The sequence below is a fragment of the Selaginella moellendorffii genome, unplaced genomic scaffold (genome assembly GCF_000143415.4).
Source record: "Selaginella moellendorffii unplaced genomic scaffold, v1.0 SELMOscaffold_47, whole genome shotgun sequence".
Classification (NCBI taxonomy): Eukaryota; Viridiplantae; Streptophyta; class Lycopodiopsida; order Selaginellales; family Selaginellaceae; genus Selaginella; species Selaginella moellendorffii.
Genome location: NW_003314308.1, coordinates 235,492 through 258,832, shown reverse-complemented (window position 1 = coordinate 258,832; position 23,341 = coordinate 235,492). Strand labels below are relative to the sequence as shown.

The window sequence follows — 23,341 nt, the reverse complement described above, 5'->3', positions numbered from 1 at the left end:
CCTGCTAGAACCCTAAAAACAGAGGACTAGGGTTCTTGGATTTGAAATGGCGGCGGCGTCGGTGGTAGAGGATTGGCCCCCGAAGCGAGACGCGACGGCGCAGCTCGTCGCCACGAATCTCACGTCGCTGGCATTCTTTTGGAAGGCGCCGATCGACGGCGATGCGAAGGAGCTGGGATCCAGGATCGAAGAGTCCGCATTCCAGGTAGCAAGCTCCGGCGATGGCGGGGATCCCGTGGCGGCGGTGAAGATCTATGCTCGAGAGGTGAGCCGGATGATGCTGGAAGCGCTGGGATTCGCGATGGAAGCTCCAGGTACTGTAAAAGATGAACAGTGCTTCGATATTTCGGCCGGGCAGAGAGCTTTCCTCACCAAGGAGCTCGCGGAGGAGCTCTTGTTGCCGCTGGAGACGTCGCGCTACTCCAAGATTTGCTTCAGCAACAAGAGCTTCGGCAGGGACGCTGCTGTGGTCGTGGCGAGGTTTCTGTCGAAGGTGAAATCCTCGCTACAGGACGTGGATTTCTCGGACATTGTTGCTGGGCGGCCAGAGGACGAGGCGCTGGAGGTGATGCGTACACTCGCGCTGGCATTGGAAGGGAGCAAGCTCCGCTCGCTAAACCTCTCGGACAATGCTCTCGGGGAGAAGGGTGTGAGGGCCTTTGCGCCGCTGCTAAAGTCCCAGGAATCCCTCGAGGAGCTCTCCTTCATGAACAATGGGATCTCCAAGGAGGCTGCTCGTGCTATATGCGAGATCGTCACCACTGGGAGCTCTCTCAAGCTCTTGCACTTCCACAACAACATGACCGGCGATCAAGGAGCCAGATCTCTCGCGAAGCTCGTCGAGAAGGCTGTCCAGCTCGAAAACTTCCGCTTCTCGTCGACTAGAGTCGGGGAGGAAGGCGCGGTGGCACTGGCTTCGGCCATCGCTGGTGGATCCAAGCTCAAAGTTCTCGACTTGAGAGACAACATGTATGGTCCTGGAGGTGGTGTTGCGCTTGGGAAGGCTTTGCGGCAACATGGCGGCTTGACGCACGTCTACTTGAGCGATCTAAGCCTGGAGGACGCTGGAAGTACGCCAATTCTCGAGGCGCTGGCAAGCGGGACGCGGAGTATCAAGGTGCTCGAGTTCGGAAACAACGAGATCACGCATTCGTCCGCCAAGGCGCTGGCGGCTTTCATTGCAGCGAACAAGGAGCTGGCCAAGTTGAATCTATCCGAGAACGAGCTGGGTGACAAGGGTGCTGTGATGGTCTCGGCGGCGGTGAAAGCGAGCTGCTCAAAGCTGGAGGAGCTTGATCTGAGCTCCAACTCACTGAGCCGGGTTGGCGCGCTGGCTGCGGCGGAGGCAGTGGCTGGGAAACCAGGATTCAAGCTTCTCGGCATGGATGGCAACCGCATCTCCAGCTTTGGATTGGACGAAGTCCGGAGCGTGCTCAAGAGCGGAGTGGGGATCTCAGGTCTCGGGCCGCTGGAAGACAACGACGACGAAGCAGGCAGCGATGAGGAAGATGGCGACGAGGATGGCGAGGATGGCCTGGAGGAAGAGCTCAAGGGATTGTCACTGAAGTGAGTTATTAGCCAGCAGCGTGCTCGGGCGATCCAGACCATATCTTTTGGGTTTCAATCCTTTGAGCAGGCCTCCCAGGACATTATTCTACGATAATCACACAGGGAAGATTCTGGATCACGAAGGCACTGTACTTTAGGTTGTTTAGCTGTGAAGAACTGGAGAGCAAGGGCTGGAAAACATTCAAGCGTATGAAACTTAGCTCCAGACGGTCAAGAGAACGGTTTGGACGTAACGTAAGCTTAAACCAGCATTCGTCTTTGTAGTTTTCACTGACCAAACGCTTGGGTTCTACACAGACGACAAGCCCACCGACACTCTTGCTGAGCAGGAACAAAGATTTGACGAAGATGTAGATGGTTTTCCGTGTTAGGTGAGCTCGCAAAAAAGTATGCTTGGTTGGTTCCGCATGTTTTTGTTGCTCACGTAAAGACTATTGCATCGTCGCTGCCGCTAAATCCGTTTCTTCCTCCTTTTTCTTGGTTGAAGAGAATTTCAAGCAATCCAATCCAAATGCTATTTCTTGTCGTGGGAATCATACTCCTTGCTGCCTTGTGCAGGAGGAAGACGAAGGTGATGGAGTCTCTGATGAACAAGCACGTATTTGTGACTGGAGGATCGAGCGGCATCGGCTATGAAATCGCCAAACGGGCCCTCATCCAGGGTGCGTTTGTGACAATCGTCGCTCGCAACAAGGCGAGGCTGGCCGCTGCCAAGGAGTCGCTTCTCAAAGAATGCGTTTGCAGCCCCTCGCAAATCGTAGCGGAGGTAAGACTTTTGTTGACAAGCGTCTTGAAACTTTGGTTGTCTCCAGGAACTGGACGTGGGAGATTTTGCCGCAACCAAGCGAGTGATCGAGCAGGCATCGAGGTGGAGGCCGATCGACGTTCTCGTGTGCAACGCCGGCCTGGTGAGATCTGGACTCTTTGGGGAATGCCGAGCCGAGGACATAGATCAAGTGGTGAGAACAAATCTCCTGGGCTGCGCGTACTCGGTTCATGCCGCTCTTCCACACATGAAGCAGGAGCAGAACAAGAGCAGCCATGGAAAATCCATCGTGCTCATCGGATCACTGGCTGGAATGGTGACCAAAATCATCTTTTTCTTTCTTTTGGGTCATGAAACTTACGTGCGTTTCAACAGTACACGCTCTACGGTGCGAACATCTACGCGGCTACCAAGTACGCGCTGCGAGGCCTGGCGGAAACGCTGCGACTGGAGCTGCTGCCTCACAACATCCGGGTGAGCTTGATCTGTCCGGGATTCACCGACACGGCACTGCTCGGCGATGGTGAGCACACAAAGATCTTGTCGGGAAAGTAGCTGACTTGAGTGCTCGCTCATGGCAGCGACCACTGATCAACAGGTTCTCGAGACGCTTAAATCCGTGTGCCACTACGATCCCAGAGACACGGAGTCCCCGGCGGACGTGGCGGCCAGGACGGTGGAGGCGATCAAAGCGGGCGAGTACATCGTCGCCACCAGGAGAGTTGGCGGTGTCCTTGTGATGCTGTCCAGAGGCTTGCTTCCTTCCGAATCGATCGTCACCACCTTGCTCGAGTGCGTGTTCTTCGTCCCGGTCAGGCTCTTGAGCGTTCTAGTGCTGCTCAACGTCAGGAGGCTGCTTGGGCGATCGTCAAACTCCAAGTGATCAACCATCGGGGTAACCTCTCTCTTTCTCAAGTTTTGTGACAATGTCCTTCTCGATCCATCCATACTTAGATGGATACCATATAATCCATATACGCAAATGTTCCATTTCTTCAGTTTTTTTCACTAGAGATGAAACTTTGAGCTATGGTGTGACATGGCTTAGAAAGTCCTTGTGAATGGGCGAAAGTCCTTCCAACCATTACGAATGGGCCAAACTCCTCCGCTCGTGCAAGACCATCGCGGCAGTCACAAGCGCACACTCTCGTCTCCTCCACCACCATCGCAACAAAAACGATGTCTACCTTTCCAATTTACTACTCCACGCCTACGCTCGCTGCGGCGCAATCCACCACGCTCGCCACATCTTCGACACCACCGCCACCAAAAACTTCTTCACCTGGGCGCTCATGCTCTCCGCCTACGCTCACCACGGCCAACTCCAAAACGCCACCCAGATCTTCCACTCCATGCCCGATCACGACATTATCTCCTGGACAACTATAGCCGGTGCATATGCCCACGCCGGGCATCTGGATCAAGCACAGTCTATCTTTGATCAGATGCCCGCCTGGGACACGGCGTCTTGGAACTCGCTCCTCCATGCACACGCCGCTATTGGGCAGATATCCGGCGCTCTACTTGTGTTTGATCGGATGCCTTGGAGGAACATTGTGTCTTGGAACACCATGCTGGCTGCATATGCCCAAGCCGGGCATGTCGAGAAGGCCATGCACCTCTTCGATCTCATGCCGCTCCGGGACCTCGTCTCCTGGACAACTCTGTTAGCGATCTTGCTCCAGAGGGACGAGATCGACTTGCCTGCCATGGAAGCTCTGTGCCTGATGATGCCCGAGTGGGACGCTGTCGCAAAGAATGCGGTGCTCTCTTCCCTTGCCCAGAGTGGTCGACTGGAGAGAGCTAGGGAGGAGTTCTCATCGATGAAAGAGACTAGCTTGATCACGTACAACATCATTTTGTCTGGGCTCCTCCAGCTCTCGGACTTCGACGCTGCTCTCACCTTTTTCACCACCGAGATGCCGGAACACAATCTCTTCTCCTGGAACACCCTCTTGGCGTCATATGCCCAGGCCGGGGACGCCGAGAGAGCCATCATGGTGTCAAGCTCGATGAGAGAGCAGGACATCGTCTCCTGGAACTCACTTCTCCACGCTCTCGCTCAGTCTGCTCGTGTCGAGGAGGCCAAGCAGGTCTTTGACGAGATGCCGCACAGAAACATTGCTTCATGGACGTCTCTTCTCGTTGCTTATGCCCAGCACGGGGATATCGACCAGTCTGCGGCAATCTTCGCCTCCATACCTAAGCTCGACCTGGTATCTTGGACTGCGATGCTTGTCGCCTATGCCCAGCACGGCCTCCTCGTCGAGACAAAGCTTGTCTTCTACCAGATGCCCGAGTGGAACCAAGTCTCCTGGAATGCGCTTCTCTCAGCTCACGCTCACCACACCTCACAGCTCGCAGTGTCACACAAGATCTTCAACACAATGCCATCACTAGATCTCATGTCCTGGAGCTCGATGTTGGGAGCTTATGCCCAGGTCGGGCAAGCCAACTCGGTGCTCGATTTGTTTCACTCGATGGCTGCCACTGCCGAGAGAGTTGATGAGATTTGCTTTATCCGGATTCTTCATGCATGTAACCACAGTGGGGGCCTCTACGCTGGAAGGAAGTGCTTCACGTCTTTAAGCCTGGATTATGGAGTGCCTCCCACCAAGCCTCATTTCTGCTGCATGGTCGATATCCTGGGACGATCAGGCAGGCTGGGAGATGCCGAAGACTTGATCAATGCCATGCCATTTGTGGCTGATTCACTTGAGTGGACTTGCCTGCTAGTGGCATGTAGAAACCATAGGGATGCTGCTAGGATGCATGTGTAGCTTGGATAAACGAGTTTTTATTTCTGGCTTCCTTGTACAATGGTGCTAATATTTTCTCCTCTTTTTTTTGTTTTTCTAGACTGGTTTAGATAACTTCCAGAAGGCAAATTAAACTAGAAATAAATGAAATATATAATTTGCTAGTGTTCCTGTGTGAATGTTTCTCACATGATGCCAATATTTTAGTACCTATTCAAGCTAAATAAATCTCGAAACTTCAAAAGGGTGATCTGATGAGATAATTTTGAGCCTTAGAATGTAAATTACTTGATCCTTCAAAAGTTACCACCACTACAAACTATCCATCATTAAGAAGGTTTTTATTTCGAATGTTTAATTGTCCAATAACACACACTTTGCAAAAGTAACACTTGGAAAATGTTATCCTAATCCCATTTTCAACCACTGTCATCTTCTCCTTGAAATCATCAATTTTATTTACATCTTTTTAGAACTTGATATAAAGCTTAGCCATTGCTCTTTAATCTATCACCATATCTCCTCATAGAAATATGGGTATGAAAAACTAAAGAAGCAAAAACAAGAAGTGAGGGAGGAATATAGAGAAAGAGTAAATGTAGTCTTAGAACAACAAGTTGATCATTATTTTAGTTACTAGTTAGAACTTTCCAAATGAAAACCAAGAATATCAAAAGAGGATGTGAAGTTATTACTTGATATTCAAAGTTTCCACTCTTGAAGTAATTATTGACCATTTGGTCCAATCATGTGTCTTAGAATTACTTATCTCATATATATACTTCAACTAAACACCACCAACAATACCATCTTTTGAAAAACTCGTTAGTTGAGAAACTTTACCACCACTACCATTAGTAGCCTTTAAAGCTTTTTAACTAATGCTGACAACCACTTGTATTCCACCATTTATATTCTAGCAACTTCATGATGATCAGAGAACAAATAGAGTTATAAACAGAGAAATTAAGTAAATTAAATCGTTAATCCAATTTTTTTTTAATTTCTATTTTAAAACTTTTTTGCTTTTTTTCTTTCTTTAGTTTTTTTAAAAATTATTTCATTAGTTTTTTTTTTTAGATTGGTTGAGATAACTTCTAGAAAGCCAATTGAATTGGAAATAAATCAAGTGTATAGTTTGCTAGTGCTTGCAAGAATGCCTCTTATACGAGAGTGAAAAATTATACTTATTATAATTAATATCATGTAAAAAGGAAATCTAGAAGCATTACATGAAGAGCTAAAATACCTGACCCCTCTTATGATTAAAGATCCTCACTACATGGTATTTAATGTGAGAATTCCAATGCCAAAAGATATAATATCAATTATCACCATTCTACTGCTTATATAGTAATTGCTACAACCTGTATAAGTGCTCTTGCTATATGGAGTTAAGTGTGATTATAAATTATGGCTACCATGCTTTATAAACTATTTATGTGTTAAACTCCATACCTATTAAATATGGTAAAATTAGACAATGTATTATAGTACTTAGTCAAATTGACATAAATCTTTAAACTTAGGCAGTGTAATTTGATGAGAAAATCCTAATCCCTAGAATATAAATCACCTAATCTCTCGAAAGTTGCAGGTTAAAAACCACCACTGGTAGCTATAGAAGATTCTTATTTAGAATGTTTGACTGTTTAATAACATGAATAAAAGTATATAGTATCGAGATGTTTTATGTGTTATAGTCGTTCCAACATAAACAAAAGTTCTCTATTGTATAATAAGTTGGCTATCAATGTACATCATGGCATCTCCATGAGAACATTAGGAAAACTTTCTCAAAATGATTTCACTTCTAATCCACTCTACATTAAAGTTATTTTTTTCTATCCACCTTATAAAAGCAATACTTGAAGATCTTCTCCCAATCCTCTTTTCAGCTATTGTCATCCTCTCTTAAATCATTAATATTATCTACATCTTTCTATAATTTGATCTGAAGTTTAGCCACTATTCTCCAATTTATCACCATATTTCCTCATAGTAGTATGGGTATGAGAAACCAAGGAAGAGAAAACAAGAAGTAAAAATAAAAACTAAGGAAATAGCAAATGTCCCAAAGATGAGCCTTAATCTAAAGTTACCTAGTTGATTAGTGTTTTAATCATTATTTAAAAATTTCCAAATGAAAACCAAGAATAGAGGAAGAGGATGTGAAATTGTTACTTGATATTTTAACTTTTTGTTTCTATAGTGATTATCAATTGCTTAGTCTAATCACTTTTCCTATGACTATCTTATATATATACTTCAGCAAATCACCACCAACAGTACTATTGCTACAAAAGCTCATTACTAGTAATTATTTAATTTTTTTAATTAATAATGACCACCACCTATATTTCACCACCATTATTTTAGCACTTTCATCTTAGATTGGTAGTCTTCTTTTTTCTCTTTTTTTCTTTATTTTTCTAATTTTTTACTTTTTATACTTTTTTGCTATTTTCCTTTTTCTTGTTTGTTCTAGACTGTTTGAGATAACTTTTAGAAGGCCAATTGAACCAAAAATAAATCAAGTATATAGTTTGTTGGTATTTTTGTGGGAACATCTTTTACATAAAAGTGAAAAATTTTTACTTGCTAAAAGTAGCATTGCATAAAAAAGAAATTTAAGAGTGTCGTTTGGAGGGCTAAAATACTCAACTCCTTGTATGATTGGGAATTCTCACCATATGGTACTTTTGCTACTTTCGCTATTTTTGTTACATGTAGTTGAGTACAATTATAAATTATAGTTACCATGCTTTATAAATCATCTATGTCCCAAATCCCATGGTAAAATTAGACAATGTATTACCAATATTTTAGTATTTATTCAAGTTGATATAAATCTCTAAACTTAGGCAATGTAATCCAATGAGATAATCCTAAGCTATAAAATGTAAATCACTTGATCCTTTAGAAGTTGCAATTTTAAAAACCACTACTAGAAATTAGAAACTATCCATCATTAGGAAGGTTCTTATTTAGAATGTTTGATTGTCTAATCACACACATAACTACATATGGTATCTAGATATCTCATATATTACAGAATTTCATATTTATAACCATTCCAACCCAAAAAAGAGGTCCTTATTATATCAGAAATTGGCTACCAATATACACTATGATATCTCCCTAAAGATGTTGAAAGAACTCTCTCAAAATGATCTCCTTTTCAATCCACTCCATATAAAACTTGTTTTTTTCTGCACACTTTACAAAAGTAATATTTGAAGATGTTTTCCCAATTCCATTTTTAACCATTGTTATCCTCTTCTCTAAATTATTGATTTTGTTTGCATTTTTCTAAAGCTCAATTATCTTCAACTCTAAATATCCTAAGACCCTTATTTTAATTCATAAGCCATTTCTTTTTATATTTAAACCTTAATGAATTATCTTTCGAGTAGTTTCTTTTGATTGCTTACACATTTATGATTGCCATATTGCCTATGTAATAGCTATTGCAACCTGAATAGCTACTCTTGCTCCTTTTGCTACACACACTTGAGCATGATTAGAAATTGTGGCTACTATGTTTTTTAAATCATCTATGTCCCAAACCCTATGGTAAAATTAGACAATGTATTGCCTATATTTTAGTACCTATTCAAGCCAATGCAAATCTCTAAATTTAAGCAATGTAATCCAATGAGATAATTCTAAGCTATAAAATGTAAATCACTTGATCCCTTGGAAGTTGTAATTACTATCCATCATTAGAAAGGTTCTTATTTGGAATGTTTGATTGTTCAATAGTATGAACAATAATATATAGTATTAAAATATCTTATATGTCATAGAATTTCATGTTTATAGCCATTCCAATGCAAAAAAAAGCTCTCTATTGCATCATAAATTAGCTACCAATGTACACTATGATATTTCTATAAGGACATTGAGAAAACTCTCTCAAAATGATCTCCCCTTTAATTCACTTTATGTAAACCTTATTCTTTTCTTCCCATCTTGCAAACACAATATTTAAAGATATTTTTCCAATCCTCTTTTCAACCATTGTCATCCTCTCCTCTAAACATCAATTTTATCTACATCTTTCTAGAGTTTTATTTGGAGTATAGCCACTACTCTCCAATCTATCAATACATCTCCTCCTAGAAGTATGGGTAACAGAAATCAAGGAAGAGAAAATAAGAAGTGAAAATGGAAGCTTAAATATCTCAAAGATGGCTTTAGTTTAGTGATGCCTGGCTAATTAACATTTCAATCATTATTTAGAACTTTCCAAAAAAAAACCAAGAACACAAGAAGAGGATGTGAAATTATTACCTAATATTTAAAATTTTCATTTCTATAGTGATTGTCAATCACTCAGTCTAACCTATCTCATGTATATACTCCAACCAAGCACCACCAACAATACCATCGCTACAAAATCTCATTAGTTAATAAACTCCACCACCACTACTAGTAGTAGCTATTGAAGTTTTTTAATTAATAGTGACCACCATTCATATTTTACCACCAGTATTTGAGCAACTTCATGATGATCAAAGAACAAGTAGAGTTGTAAGCAAAGAAGTTACACAAACTAAATCACTAGTCATTTTTTTTCCTTGTTCTCTTTTAAAATTGTTTTTCTTCATTTTTTTACTTTTTTCTTTCTATTGTTATCAAAGTTCTTATTGATGAGAGAGAGACCAACTTACATCATCATCTTGTCTAGACTCCTTCAAATGCTTCTTAGTGTCCTAGGCCCATGCTAGGGATGTAGAGAGAGCCATTGTGGTGTCAAGCTCAATGAGAGAGTTAGACATTGTCTCCTAGAACTTGTGTCTCCATTCTCTTGCTCAAAAGAGGCTAAGTAAATATTACAAACATTGCTTTATGGACATTGCCTTTCATTGTTTATGCTCAACAAGGGGATATTAGTGTTGCAAATGTGACTTCGGGTATTGAAAGTTACCTGTCAGCTAGTCCTTTCGGATATTCTTTCCTTACTGCCACGATGGCAGGAGGTCGGTATTGCTGGACTCGTCATCAATCTCTGTCTAAGCTAGTTGAGAAATTGGTCATCACATGTGCACTTAGACCGGAAGGGCACTAAAGAAGAAAATCTTATGTTGTCATTTAGTTAAGTATATTTGGCACGGTGACGAGAAACTCATGTTGTTAATTTGCACTTGCTAGTGTTGGGAACTCCCGCGATATTGAGATTGGTCCCTCAATATTCACTAGATGATAGCTTACCATGTCTGCCAAACACCCTTCCATGCCCTTTGTGTTAGTCTCATTTTAGTCTTAAATGCTATTTATGGAAAGTGTCCAGATTTACTCATTTGGCATATCTACGGAATGTAGAGATTGTTCTGAACACAATGGTGTTTGTCCCGTGTTCAAATTCGCAATTTAAAAATATTCCATATTTAATAAGTTTCGAGCTTGTCCCAAAGACTAACTCCTAATACTAAGGGAGGCTTGGGGTGAAAGCCCAAAGCATGTGTTCCTTAAGGGGAGGGGGGGGCTATGAGGGGTTCCAAATGTATAATAGGGATAATGGGTAGGTTGGGCATGGCCGACCAACCTGAGGCATAGTTTAGCTCCTGCTTGCGTGTTTATCCTTGTTCTGCGTCTGGTTTGGGTCTAAGCCCAAATTCTACACCATGCTAGCTGGTGGAGTACCCATGTTCTTGCGTTAGGCCACTAATATACTAAAATAGTGCCAAACTCCGTTTGGCTCCATTTTACGTGTTGGTTCTGGCATTGGGATGTTGGTTGCTCTAAGACTGTTCCAAGTTGTTTCAGGCTCCTGTCCCTTTGCTCCTTGGGCTGTATGCTCTGGAGTTGCTTTGTAGTTTGATTCCGTCACTCCTTAGCTCCATGCTTGGGAGTTTGGCACCATTCCTTCGTTCAGTGGCCCAAGACTCTAAACCTCGGGTTCCACACCACTATCCTTTGGACACATGGTATGTAACACATGGCACATGAAGGGTTTAGGTTCCACTTCGTGGTGTTATCCTATTAGACTACCATGCTTATCACATCTCCTCATCAAGACCAAATTCATCTTTTTCCCAATGCCTGAGTGGAATAAAGTTTTCTGGAATGCTCTCTTCTCAACTCATGCTCACCATGCCTTGCCACTCACATGTCACACAACATCTTCAATACAATGACATTGGTGGATCTCATGTCCTAGAGCTCAATGATAGGGGTGCTTAACTTATTTCATGTGGTGGCCACCTTTTCTTCATTCAAATTCTTAATATGTGTAACTAAAAGAAGCTACTTCACATTTGCATGGATTTACTTATTACTTACTTGTCCAGCCTTGGCAATTACTAAATAATTCTTTCCCTTCTACTTCATTTAAAACCAAAGAGACCAACCTAGTTTTCTCATATTTTCTTTTCACAATTCTCACTTCTTTGCTATGCTCAATGATATTCACTCTCAGACAATTGCAACTCTTGTGACTCATAACTAGTAAAGTTTTGATTCCTTTGCTTCAAACTTGCATTCTTTAGCCTCCTTTTTTACTTTTTGTTTTTGCTTCCTTGGTTTTCATACCTATTCTTCTAGGAGGAGATATGGTAATTGATTGGAGAGTTGTGGCCAAGCTTTAGATCAGGTTTAAGTAATATTGGGTTCCCAAAAAGTTCAAATTCAATAGGTTATATTTAGTATCTGAATAGTTTTTGGTTTAACTCTATTAGTTGGTTAGAGTACACCACATATTGAGATTGACATATAATAGTATAGTATGCTTAAGCTAGGCTATACCTAAAGGGTAAGGTGTCAAAAGCGGGGTTTTTAGTAAAGCTGTAACTCTTACTTTCTATTGGGGTTCAAATAAAAAAGGAAATGACTTATGAATAAAAGTGCACTATTTTTTTAATCAGTTAAAAATTTTAGGATGTTAAATATTTTTGAGTTTAAGTAGTATTGGGCTGGGTGACCTCCTAGGAAGTTCAAATTCAAAAACTTCCAAAGTGGTGATATCTGAAATATAGTTAATATCATTTCTTTTGGCATTGTAAATTTCACACTAAATACCATATGGCAAGGATTCCCAATCATATCAAGAGTTGGGTATTTTTACCCTCCATGAAATGCTTATAAATTTTCTTTCATTACAATTTTGCTTTTGGCATATAAAAGTTTTCCACTTTTGTATAAAAAGCATTCCCACACAAATACCAAAAAATTATATATTTGATTTATTTTTGGTTCAATTAACCTTTTGGAAGTTGTCTCAACCAGTCTATAAAAAAAAAGAAAAGAAAAATTATAAAAAAGGTACAAAAGCAAAAATGTAAAAATGAAAACAAAGAAAAAAATATTTAAAAAAAAGAAAGGAAAAAGATCAACTAACAATTTGGTTTATATAACTTATTTACTTACAACATACTTGTTTGCTTATAATCATAAAAACTACTTAAATAGTGGTGCTGAAATACAGGTGGTGGTGACTATTGGTTAAAAAGATTAAATTGCTATTAATGGTAATGGTGGTTGAGTTTCTTGACTAATGAGGTTTTGTAATGATGGTGGTGTATATAGATAAATAGTCATGGGAAAAGTGATTAAACCAAGCAATCGTTAATCACTATGGAAATGAAAATGTAAAATATCAGATAACAATTTCACATCCTCTTTGTTATGTTTTTGGTTTTTATTTAGAAAGTTTTAAATAATAATTGAAACACTAATCAACTAGGCACCTCTAGATTAATTTCATTTCTAGGACATTTACTCTTTCCTTAGCTTCCATTCTCACTTCTTGTTTTCACTTCTTTAATTTTTCATACCTATGCTGTTAGGAAAAAATATGGTGATATATTAGAGAGTAGTGGCCAAGACCTCGATTGTCAGGAATCCCCCAATTCTTGCCACATTCCTAACTCTCGCCGGATTCCTGACCTGCAGACCACATTCCTGACTCTCAAGACACTTCTCTATTCCTGACTCTCGAGACACTTCCCTATTCCTGACTCTCGAGACACTTCCCGATTCCTGAGTCTCGAGCCACATTCCTGATGATGATGTGGCGCCTCCTCGACCTCAGCTATATTTAGGCCGTCCTCGATCCAAGAGTGGTGGAGCTTCATCAACCTATAGTATATATAGGTTAGCCTTGTTCCATTTCTCCACAATCTAAATCAATGCCAGTCTAAGGCCTCTTCTTTGTTTCCACTAGCTTTTCTCTTTGTCTTTTTGCATTTTCCAGTCTTGATCTTGTCAGGGGTCTTGACAGTTTGATTCAGATTGTGTTTTTTCGTTTTTTGATTTTCGTTTTGATTGTTTGATTACCTTTGCCTTTTTTTTCCCCCTTTTTTTCTTTCTTCTTGCCAATGGAGTCTCCAAGCCATCCTGATTTCTTTGCTGAAGTCCTTGCAAAAATCCAGTCTGAGAATACCGAGCTGAAGGCGACCCTTCTTCGCATGCAGCAGGAGCTTGCTTCACTTTCGGCTCAAGGATCCAGCAAAGTTCCTGAACCGAAGGTGAGCTTCCCCGCGAAATTTTCAGGCAAGCGTTCGGAGCTTCGCGGATTGCAGAACCAGATGGAGTTGATCTTCGCACTTCAACATCGGCGGTACCCTACTCCCGAGTCTCAAATCGGTGCGATTGGGACGTTGCTCGAAGGTGCAGCTTTGTCATGGTTTTCTCCTCTTCTGGAGAAGAGCATGAAAGGGGTCGTGGTTCCAGAGCTGATGGATCTTCAATTGTTCAAAGAGAAGCTCGAAGCATGTTTTGGCGAGATAGATCGGGTTCGGGTTGCTACCACAAAGATGAGACGTCTTTCTCAGGGGTCTCGTCCTGCCTCGATCTACGCTGTAGAGTTCCAACTCCTTGCTTTGGACACTCAGTGGGATGAGTGGGCCCTGATTGACCAATTTCGTTTCGGCCTCAACAACGGTGTCAAGGATTTGTTGCTCACCATGGAGGATCCCAAGGACCTGTCGGATGCCATCAACAAAGCTGTTCGATGTGACAATTGTCTCTTTAAACGTCGTCAGGAAAGTCGCCGTGCCGCTGTTTTTTCATCCCAGACTCAGGAATCCCAGCTTGAGTCTTCGGGGCATACTCCTGAACCTACTGCTCCGGTTCCGATGGATATTTCTGGTACTCCCCGACTCATTAGAGGGAAGTTGAGTCCTGCTGAGAAGCAACGTTGAATATCTCATAATCTTTGCCTCTATTGTGCTGATCCTAATCACAAAGCAGCTGTATATCCCAAGAAGCCTCCTCGACTGCTCGAGTTCACTCTGCCTCAAAGTCCACCTCTATTGCAGTCGGGAAACGACCTTGTCCAAACAGAGTAGGAGCTGTCTGTTTGGACTCCCCGAATAAAAATCACTTTTCTTCTTTATCAAGCTCCTCACCACCTTTCATCAAAGCCACCACCAATTCCCGCAACTTCCGTGTCCCATGTCTCCTTTCTTTCACCGGACAATCAGGACTCAAGGCTCTGGCGTTACTAGACTCGGGTGCAACTTCCTGCTTCATGGACACGGACTTTGCTGCCCGACATCACGTTCCTCTTTCTCCTACCATATGGGATTTGAGGGTTGAAGGCATCGGCGGGCATTTTGTGTCTCCATCTTCTGGACTTAGGGAAATGTTGCCCGTTCGAGTACACATCGGGTCCACTGTCACCGATATCGCCTTCAACATCATCAACAGCAAGTCCTCCTCTGTGGTGCTCGGTCTTCCTTGGTTCCAACTACATCAGCCTCAGATCTGTTGGAAGGAATTACAGCTCATCTCTCCCACAGCTTCCCCTGCTGTTTATCGAGTCCGAATCAGGAAAAGTTCCCTAAACTCAAATCGGGGTTCTATTCCTGACTCTATAAAGTTTTCACCCTCTTCTTTTTCCTCTCTTCCATCTTACATTGGACCGTATCCTCGTCTCATCATTCCATTTAGTCGTACGCCTCCTCCTATCTCCACAATCACTATGAAAGAACTCCTTCATGAAGAACCTTTTTTTCTTTTAGCTTTGCATGTTTCTCTTGTCAGTCTTCCTGAGAAGTATCATGATTTTGGGGATGTGTTTGACAAGAAAAAAGCTAGTGTACTGCCTGTTCATCGGCCTTATGATTGTCCCATTGATTTACAGGAAGGAGTGTCACCTCCATGGGGGCCTATCTACGGGTTATCCCCGTCCGAGCTTAAGGCCCTCAAAGAGTACATGGATGAGAACCTTGCCTCGGGCTACATTCAGCATTCGCAGTCCCCAGCTGGAGCACCTGTCTTCTTTGTCAAGAAGAAGGATGGGAGCTTGCGGCTAGTCATCGACTACCGAGGTTTGAACAAGGTGACTGTTCGGAACCGTTATCCGCTGCCCCTGATCTTGAACCTGTTGGAACGCCTCGGCGGTGCCCGCTTCTTCACCAAGATCGACCTCCGTGGAGCATACAACCTGATCCGGATCCGGCCTGGTGATGAATGGAAGACTGCGTTCCGAACCCGCTATGGCCACTTCGAGTACACTGTCATGCCATTTGGCTTGACAAATGCTCCAGCAGTTTTCCAACACATGGCGAACGACGTCTTTCGGGAGTTTCTTGATCAGATGGTGATCGTCTACCTCGATGACATCCTCATCTACTCAAAAACTCAGGAGGAGCATGACGAACATGTACGCAAGGTGCTAGTGAAGCTGCGAGAACACGACCTATATAAGAAGCTTGAGAAATGTTCCTTTGATCAGCAGTCTGTGGAGTTCCTTGGGTATTTTGTCACTCCTGAGGGTATCACAATGGATCCTGCCAAAGTCAAGACTATTCTCGAATGGGAGCCTCCACAATCAATGTCGGACGTTCAGGTTTTCCTTGGCTTCGCCAACTTCTACCGCAAATTCATTGATCACTACTTTGACATTGTCCTTCCTCTCACACATCTCACTCGCAAGGATGTTCCCTTCTCTTGGTCTGCTGCTGCCCAGCAGGCCTTCGACACACTCAAGGCGGCTTTCAGTTCTGCTCCTGTCTTGATCCATGCTGATTCCTCATAACCTTTCTTCATCGAGGCTGACGCCTCCGACTTTGCCATTGGTGCTGTGCTGTCTCAACTCGGAGCGGATCACGAACTTCATCCGGTCGCTTTCCATTCTCGGAAATTCTAGCCTGCGGAGATCAATTACGAAATCCACGACAAGGAGCTCCTTGCCATCGTGGATTCCTTTGGAGAGTGGCGCTGTTTCTTGGAGGGGGCGAGCCATCAAACAACAGTCTGGACGGATCACAAAAATCTCGAGTACTTTGCCACTTCCCGAGTTTTAAGCCGTCGTCAAGCAAGGTGGGCACAATTCCTGAGTCGGTGTGACTTTGTTATCAAGTACAGACCTGGAAAGTTTCAAGGCCTTCCTGATGCTCTTTCAAGGCGCTCCTATCTCAATCTCAGGCCTGGTAATCCTGCCTTCGATCAACAGGATCAAGTTATCCTCGGTCCTGATCGGCTTCAAGTTATGGCAATTTCCCTGGCCCCTCAGGACTCTTCCTTGATGGATGCAATTAGAAACGATCTTCAATCTAATGATCTCGCTAGCGACATCTTCCCCCATCTTCAGGCTGGACACCCAGTGACTCCCGACTGCCGGCGATTTGACGAGTTCGAGTTCTTAGATGGCATATTGTACCGTGGGGAGCAGCTTTACGTTCCTGAAGGTGATGCTCGAAGGTTGGTCCTGATGGCGTGCCACGATAGCCCGACTGCTGGTCACTTCGGCATTGCGAAAACCTATGAGCTAGTTGCACGGGACTTTTGGTGGCCTCACATGGACGACTACATCAAAGCTTTTGTTACCTCCTGTGACACTTGTGCCCGGAATAAGGTACCTCGCCACCTTCTTTCAGGTTTGCTTCGTTCCCTTCCGGTCCCTTCAGGTCCTTGGGAATCCATCTCCATGGATTTCTTGAGTGATCTTTCGAGTTCTGGAGGCTTCAACAGCATTTTAGTCGTGGTGGATCGCTTCACAAAGATGGCGCAGTTCTTGCCATGTACCAAGGAGTTTTCGGGCGAGGACATGGCAAAACTGGTATTCAGGGAAATTTTCCGACTTCATGGGATTCCTACAGATGTGGTTTCGGATCGGGGGCCTTAGTTCATCTCTCATTTCTAGCAACGGTTTTTGCAGCTGCTTGGAGTGAAGGCCAACCTCTCTTCGGCATATCATCCTCAAATTGATGGGCAGTCCGAGCGAACGATTCAGACGTTGGAACAATTCTTGAGGTGCTTCATCAACTATCATCAGGATAACTGGTTTGATATCCTTCCCCTTGCTGAGTTCTCCTATAACAACTCTGTTCACTCCTCTCTTCGAGTTTCCCCCTTCTTTGCGAACTCTGGCCGAAATCCCCGATTCAATCTCTCACTTCCTTCTCCATCTGAATCCTCTCGTTCAAATCCCCGCTCTGAGGCATTTATCTCCAACCTCCAGGAAATCCACAACTCCATCTCCTTCCACCTCCATCATGCTCAGGAATCTCATAAAACATTTGCCAATGTCCATCGTCAGGATTGTCCCCCTTACAATATCGGGGATAAAGTCTGGCTCCTCAGGCGAAATATCTCCACCACCAGGCCCTGTCCAAAACTCGATTTCAAACACCTTGGTCCTTTCCCTATCACTGCCATCATTAATCCTATGACTTATCGCCTTGCATTTCCCTCCTCATATCAAATTCACCCCGTTTTTCACTCCTCTCTCCTTGAGCCTTATATTCCCAGTCCTATTCCAAATCGGGTCATTCCTCCGCCTCCACCAGTGCAGCTCGAGGATGGGTCTGAGTACGAGGTTCAGGACATCCTTGATTCCAAGATTTCACGGTCTAAACTCTACTATTTGGTGGACTGGAAGGGTTACGGACCTGAGGAACGCACTTGGGAACCTGCGGACAACCTGATTCATTCTCTTGACCTTGTTCAGGACTTCCACCGCCGCTATCCTTCTCGTCCCAGTCCTCATTCTTTTTCTCCATCTCCCATCCCTCGCCGCTCATCTCATCCTCCTCTTCGTTCTCGTTCACATCCTCGTTCCACTCGTTCTTGAGGAGGGGGTGCTGTCAGGAATCCCCCAATTCTTGCCACATTCCTAACTCTCGCCGGATTCCTGACCTGCAGACCACATTCCTGACTCTCAAGACACTTCCCTATTCCTGACTCTCGAGACACTTCTCTATTCCTGACTCTCGAGACACTTCCCGATTCCTGAGTCTCGAGCCACATTCCTGATGATGATGTGGCACCTCCTCGACCTCAGCTATATTTAGGCCGTCCTCGATCCAAGAGTGGTGGAGCTTCATCAACCTATAGTATATATAGGTTAGCCTTGTTCCATTTCTCCACAATCTGAATCAACGCCAGTCTAAGGCCTCTTCTTTGTTTCCACTAGCTTTTCTCTTTGTCTTTTTGCATTTTCCAGTCTTGATCTTGTCAGGGGTCTTGACATCGATCAAGCTCTAGAAAGATGCAGATAATATTAATGATTTAAAGGAGAGGATGACAATGGGTAAAAAGAGGATTGGGAGAAAATCTTTAAACATTGCTTTTATAAAGTAGGTAGAAAAGAATAATTTCAATGTGGAGTGGATTAAAAGGGAAATCATTTTGAAAACATTCCCTTAACATCCTCATGGAGATGCTATGGTGTATATTAGTAACCAACTTATGATGTAATAGGGAGCTTTTGTTTTTGTTAGAATGACTATAAATATGAAGTTCCATAACATATAAGATATCTCGATATTATATATTTTTATTTGTACTATTAAACAGTTAAACATTCCAAATAGGAACCTTCTCAATAGTAGATAGTTTGTAGTGGTAGTCTTTTAACCTATAAATTTTGAGAGATTAGATGATTTGCATTCTAGGGCTTAGGATTATTTTATCGGATTACACCATATAAGTTTAGAGATTTATATAGATTTGAATAGGTACTACAATATATTGTCTAATTTTACCATATTTAATAGGTATGGAGTTAACATATAAATAGTTTATAAAGCATGGTAGTTACAATTTATAATCGCACTCAAGTGCGTATAACAAAAATAGCAAGAGCAATTGTATACAGCTACTAGTATGCCAACCACAAATGTATAAGTAACCAAAATAAATGAATCAAGATATAATTCATTGGATTTTTATATACATGAAATAGTCATAGGAAAAGTGATTAGGCAAAGTGATTAATAATAACTACAAAAACGAAAAATTTGAATATCATATAACAATTTCACATCCTCTTTTTGTATTTTTGGATTTTGCTTAAAAAGTTCTAAATAGTGACTAAAACATTAATCGACTAGACATCACTAGATTAAAGTTCATCTTTGGGACATTTACTCTTTCTTTAACTTCCATCCTCACTTTTTATTTTACTTCCTTGGTTTTTCATACCTATGCTAGTATTAGGAAATGTGGTGATATATTAAAGAGTAGTGGCTAAACTCTTGATTAAGCTCTAAAAAGATATAGATAAAATCAATAATTTAGAGGAAAGGATGACAATGGCTGAAAAGAGGATTAGGAGAAAATCTTTAAGCATTAATTTTGCAAAGTGGGTAGAAAAGAATAAATTTTATGTGGAATGGACTCAAAGGGAGATCATTTTAAGAGAGTTTTCTCAACATCCTCATGGAAATGTCACAATGTACACTGATAGCCAACTTATGATGTAATAGGGAGCTTTTGTTTGCATTGGAACGGCTATAAACATTAAGTTCTATAACACATAAAACATCTCAATACCATATATTATTGTTCGTGCCATTGAACAATCAAATATTCAAATAAGACCCTTCTTGATGATGGATAGTTTCTAGTGGTGGTATTTGAAATTACAACTTCTGTGGGGTTAAGTGATTTGGGTTATGATTATTTTATTAGATTACACTGCCTAAGTTAAGAGATTTATGTTGGCTTGAATAGGTACTAAAATACTGATAATACATTGGTTAATTCTATTATAGAATTTAAGACAGATGATTTATAAAGCATAGTAGTCACAGTTTATAGTCACACTCAAGTGCGTGCAGCAAAAGTAGCAAGAATAGCTGTACAAGTCGCAACAACTATTGCATAGGCAGTATGACAGGCAGCCACAAGTGTGTTAATAACTAAAAAGAACGATTCGAAAGACAATTTATTAAGGTTCAAATATAGAAAGAAAAGGCTTATAAATGAAATGTAAACAACCAAAGGGAATGATTCGAGAGACGATCCATAGAGGTTTAAATATAAAGGGAAAATGTTTATGAACAAGAGTGCACCCTTTTTTTCAATTAGTTAAGATTTTTGAGATATTTGGGGTTAAACGTTCTTGGGTTTGAATAGTATTGAGCTGGATAACCTCCTGGGAAGTTTAAATTCAGAAGTTTACATTTGGTATTAAAGAGGTTTTGGATCCGACTCTATTGGTTGGCTAAGGGAATCACACCACATGTTGATTGACATTTGGCAAGTTTAGTTTGCTCCAGCTAGGTTCGACCCGAGGGGTAGGGTGTCAAAAGAGCAAGGCTCTTGGGAGAATTATGGCTCTTAACTTTTATTCATGAGGGCGTGAACTTGCAAAGAAGTGTGATGGATTATAAACAACCAAAGAAAATGATTTGAGAGTCGATCCATAGGGGTTCAAATATAGAGGGAAAGGGCTATGAACAAAAGTGCACCTTTTTTTCTAATTAATTAAGGGTCTTAGGATATTTAGGGTTAAACATCCTTGGGTCTGAATAGTATTGGGCTGGGTAACCTCTTGGGAAATTCAAATTCATAAGCTTATATGAGAGTGCACCCCATTTTTAATAAGTTAAAAGTTTTGGGATATTTGGAGTTAAGCATCATTGGGTTTGAATAGTATTGGGCTAAGTGTTAGGATTCTACCCCTTTAGCATGGTTAAAGTTGGCGCCTAACACTACGTGACCTCCCAAGAAGTCTAAGTTATATTTAGTATTGGAGTAATTTCATGTTTGACTCTGTTAATTAGTTAGGGGAGTCACACTATACCATACATTGAAATTGATAAATAACAGTTCAATATGCTTTAGCTAAGCTAAACTTATGGGTATTAAAAGTAGGGCTCTCAAGAGAGTTGCGACTGTTACCTTCCATCATGATTTAAATATAAAAGGAAATGACTCATGAATAAGAGTGTGCCCCTTTTCCAATCAATTAAAGATTTTGGGATTTTTGAAGTTAAATGTTTTGGGTTTGAGTAGTACTAGGTTGGGTGACCTTCTAATAAGTCCAAATTCAAAAGATTCCAAAGTGGTGATACTTAAAGTTTTACCATAACAAAATTCAAAAGCTTCCAAAATGATGATATCTAAATTGTTAGTATAACCATTTGATATCATTTTATTTGGCAATGTAAATCACACCAAGTACCATGTGGCAAAGATCCCCAATCATAGAAGTTGGATTTTTTGGCCTTCTATGCAATGTTTTTAAATTTTCTTTTAACATGATATTACTTGTAGGGTAAAAGTTTTTCACTTTTGTGTTAAAGGCATTCCCATAAAAACACTAGCAAACTATATACTTAATTTATTTTTGGTTCAATTGGCCTTTTGAAAGTTATCTTAATTAGAAGAAAAAAAAAAGAAGCAAAATTATAAAAAAGGTACAAAAAGTAAAAATGTAAAAAAGAAAATAAAGAAAAAAATATATAAAAGAAAGAAAGGAAAAAAGATCAATTAGCAATTTGGTTTGCATAACTTATTTGCTATTTTCTAATAATCATAAAGCTACTAAAATAGTGGTAGTGAAATATGGGTGGTGGTCACTATTGATTAAAAAGATTAAATAAGTACTGATGGTACTAGTGGTAAAGTATCTTAACTAATAAAATTTTGTAGTGATGATACTATTGATGATGTTTAGCTAAAGTATATATATATAAGATAGTCATGGGAAAAGTGATTGGATCAAACGATCAATAATCACTATAAAAATAAAACAATTTGAATATTATATAACAATTTCACATCCTCTTCTTATGTTTTTGGTTTTTATTTGGAAATTTCTAAGTAGTGATTAAAAAATTAATCAACTAAATATCACTAAACTAAAGTTCATCTCTAGGACATTTACTATTTCCCTAACTTCCATCATCATTTTTTGTTTTTACTTCCTTATTTTTTCATATCTGTGCTGATACAAGAATATATGGTGATAAATTGGAAAGTAGTGGCCAAGCTCTTGATCAAGCTCTAGAAAGATGCAAACATGATCAATTATTTAAAAGAGAGGATGACAATAGCTGAAAAGAGAATTAGGAACAAATCTTTAAACATTGTTTTTGTAAGGTGGGTAGAAAAGAACAACTTTAATGTGGAGTGGATTGGAAAAAAAATTATTTTAAGAAATATTTTTGAATATTTTTGTGGAAATGGTATGGTGTACATTGATAGCCAATTTATGATCTAATAAAGAGCTTTCCTTTATATTGGAATAGTTATAAATATGAAGTTTCATAACATATGAGACATTTTGATACTATATGTTGTTGTTTATGCCATTAGACAATCAACTAAAAACCTTCTTAATGATGGATATTTTCTAGTGGTGATCTTTGAAATTGCAACTTCTGAGGGATCACATGATTTATATTTTATGGTTTAGGATTGATTACACTACTTAATTTTAAAGATTTACATCAGCTTAAATTGGTACTAAAATATTGACAATATATTATTTAATTTTACTATATTTAATAAGCATGGAGTTTAGGATACAAACAATTTACAAAGTATGGTATCCACAATATATAATCATGCTAAACTCCTTATAGCAAAAACATTAAAAGCAATTACATAGGTTGCAACAATTATTACACAAGCAGCAAGGTAGCCATAAATGGTGATACCTAACATTATAGCACAATTAATTGATATCATTTTTTTGGCACTAGAATTCTCACAATAGATACCATATAGTGAGGATCCAAAATTATATGAAAGGTTAGATTATTTAACCTTCTATATAATGCTTTTGGACTTCTTTTTTACATTACACTACTTTTAGTAAATAAAAATTTTCACTTTCGTGTAGGAAGCATTCCTATATAAACACTAACAAATTATATACTTGATTTATTTTCAGTTTAATTAGCCTTCCAAAAGTTATCTCAACAATCTAAAAAAAAATAAAATTTAAAAAGTAAAAATTGCAAAAAATTAAAAAACAAAAAACAAACATGTATAAAAGAAAATCAAGAAAAAATTAGTTTAGCACTTACCACTGCATGTATTCTATAATTATCATAAAACT

At 40.6% G+C, this 23,341-nt stretch overlaps 3 protein-coding genes across 4 annotated transcripts; all 3 read left to right on the top strand.

Moving 5' to 3' along the window:
• Positions 1-7: 7 nt before the first annotated feature.
• LOC9657651 (RAN GTPase-activating protein 1) lies at positions 8-1,802 on the top strand. The gene has a single exon (XM_002981096.2). The coding sequence runs from the start codon at positions 47-49 to the stop codon at positions 1,568-1,570; it is 1,524 nt and encodes a 507-aa protein (XP_002981142.1). The 5' UTR covers positions 8-46; the 3' UTR covers positions 1,571-1,802.
• Positions 1,803-1,866: 64 nt separating this feature from the next.
• LOC112350258 (3-dehydrosphinganine reductase TSC10A-like) lies at positions 1,867-3,329 on the top strand. Of its 2 annotated transcripts, XM_024686134.1 has the most exons (5): positions 1,867-1,940; positions 2,128-2,335; positions 2,382-2,651; positions 2,711-2,858; positions 2,917-3,329. In XM_024686134.1, exons 1-5 carry the CDS (start codon positions 1,924-1,926, stop codon positions 3,216-3,218), a joined length of 945 nt encoding a protein of 314 aa, XP_024541902.1. In that variant the 5' UTR covers positions 1,867-1,923; the 3' UTR covers positions 3,219-3,329. The 2 variants fall into 2 exon arrangements, with proteins under 2 accessions (XP_024541902.1, XP_024541901.1); XM_024686133.1 differs by lacking the exon at positions 1,867-1,940 and having other exon boundaries at positions 1,973-2,335.
• A 544-nt stretch (positions 3,330-3,873) lies between these two features.
• LOC112350206 (pentatricopeptide repeat-containing protein At4g02750-like) lies at positions 3,874-5,115 on the top strand. Its single transcript, XM_024686027.1, has one exon. The coding sequence runs from the start codon at positions 3,874-3,876 to the stop codon at positions 5,113-5,115; it is 1,242 nt and encodes a 413-aa protein (XP_024541795.1).
• The last annotated feature ends 18,226 nt before the right edge of the window (positions 5,116-23,341 follow it).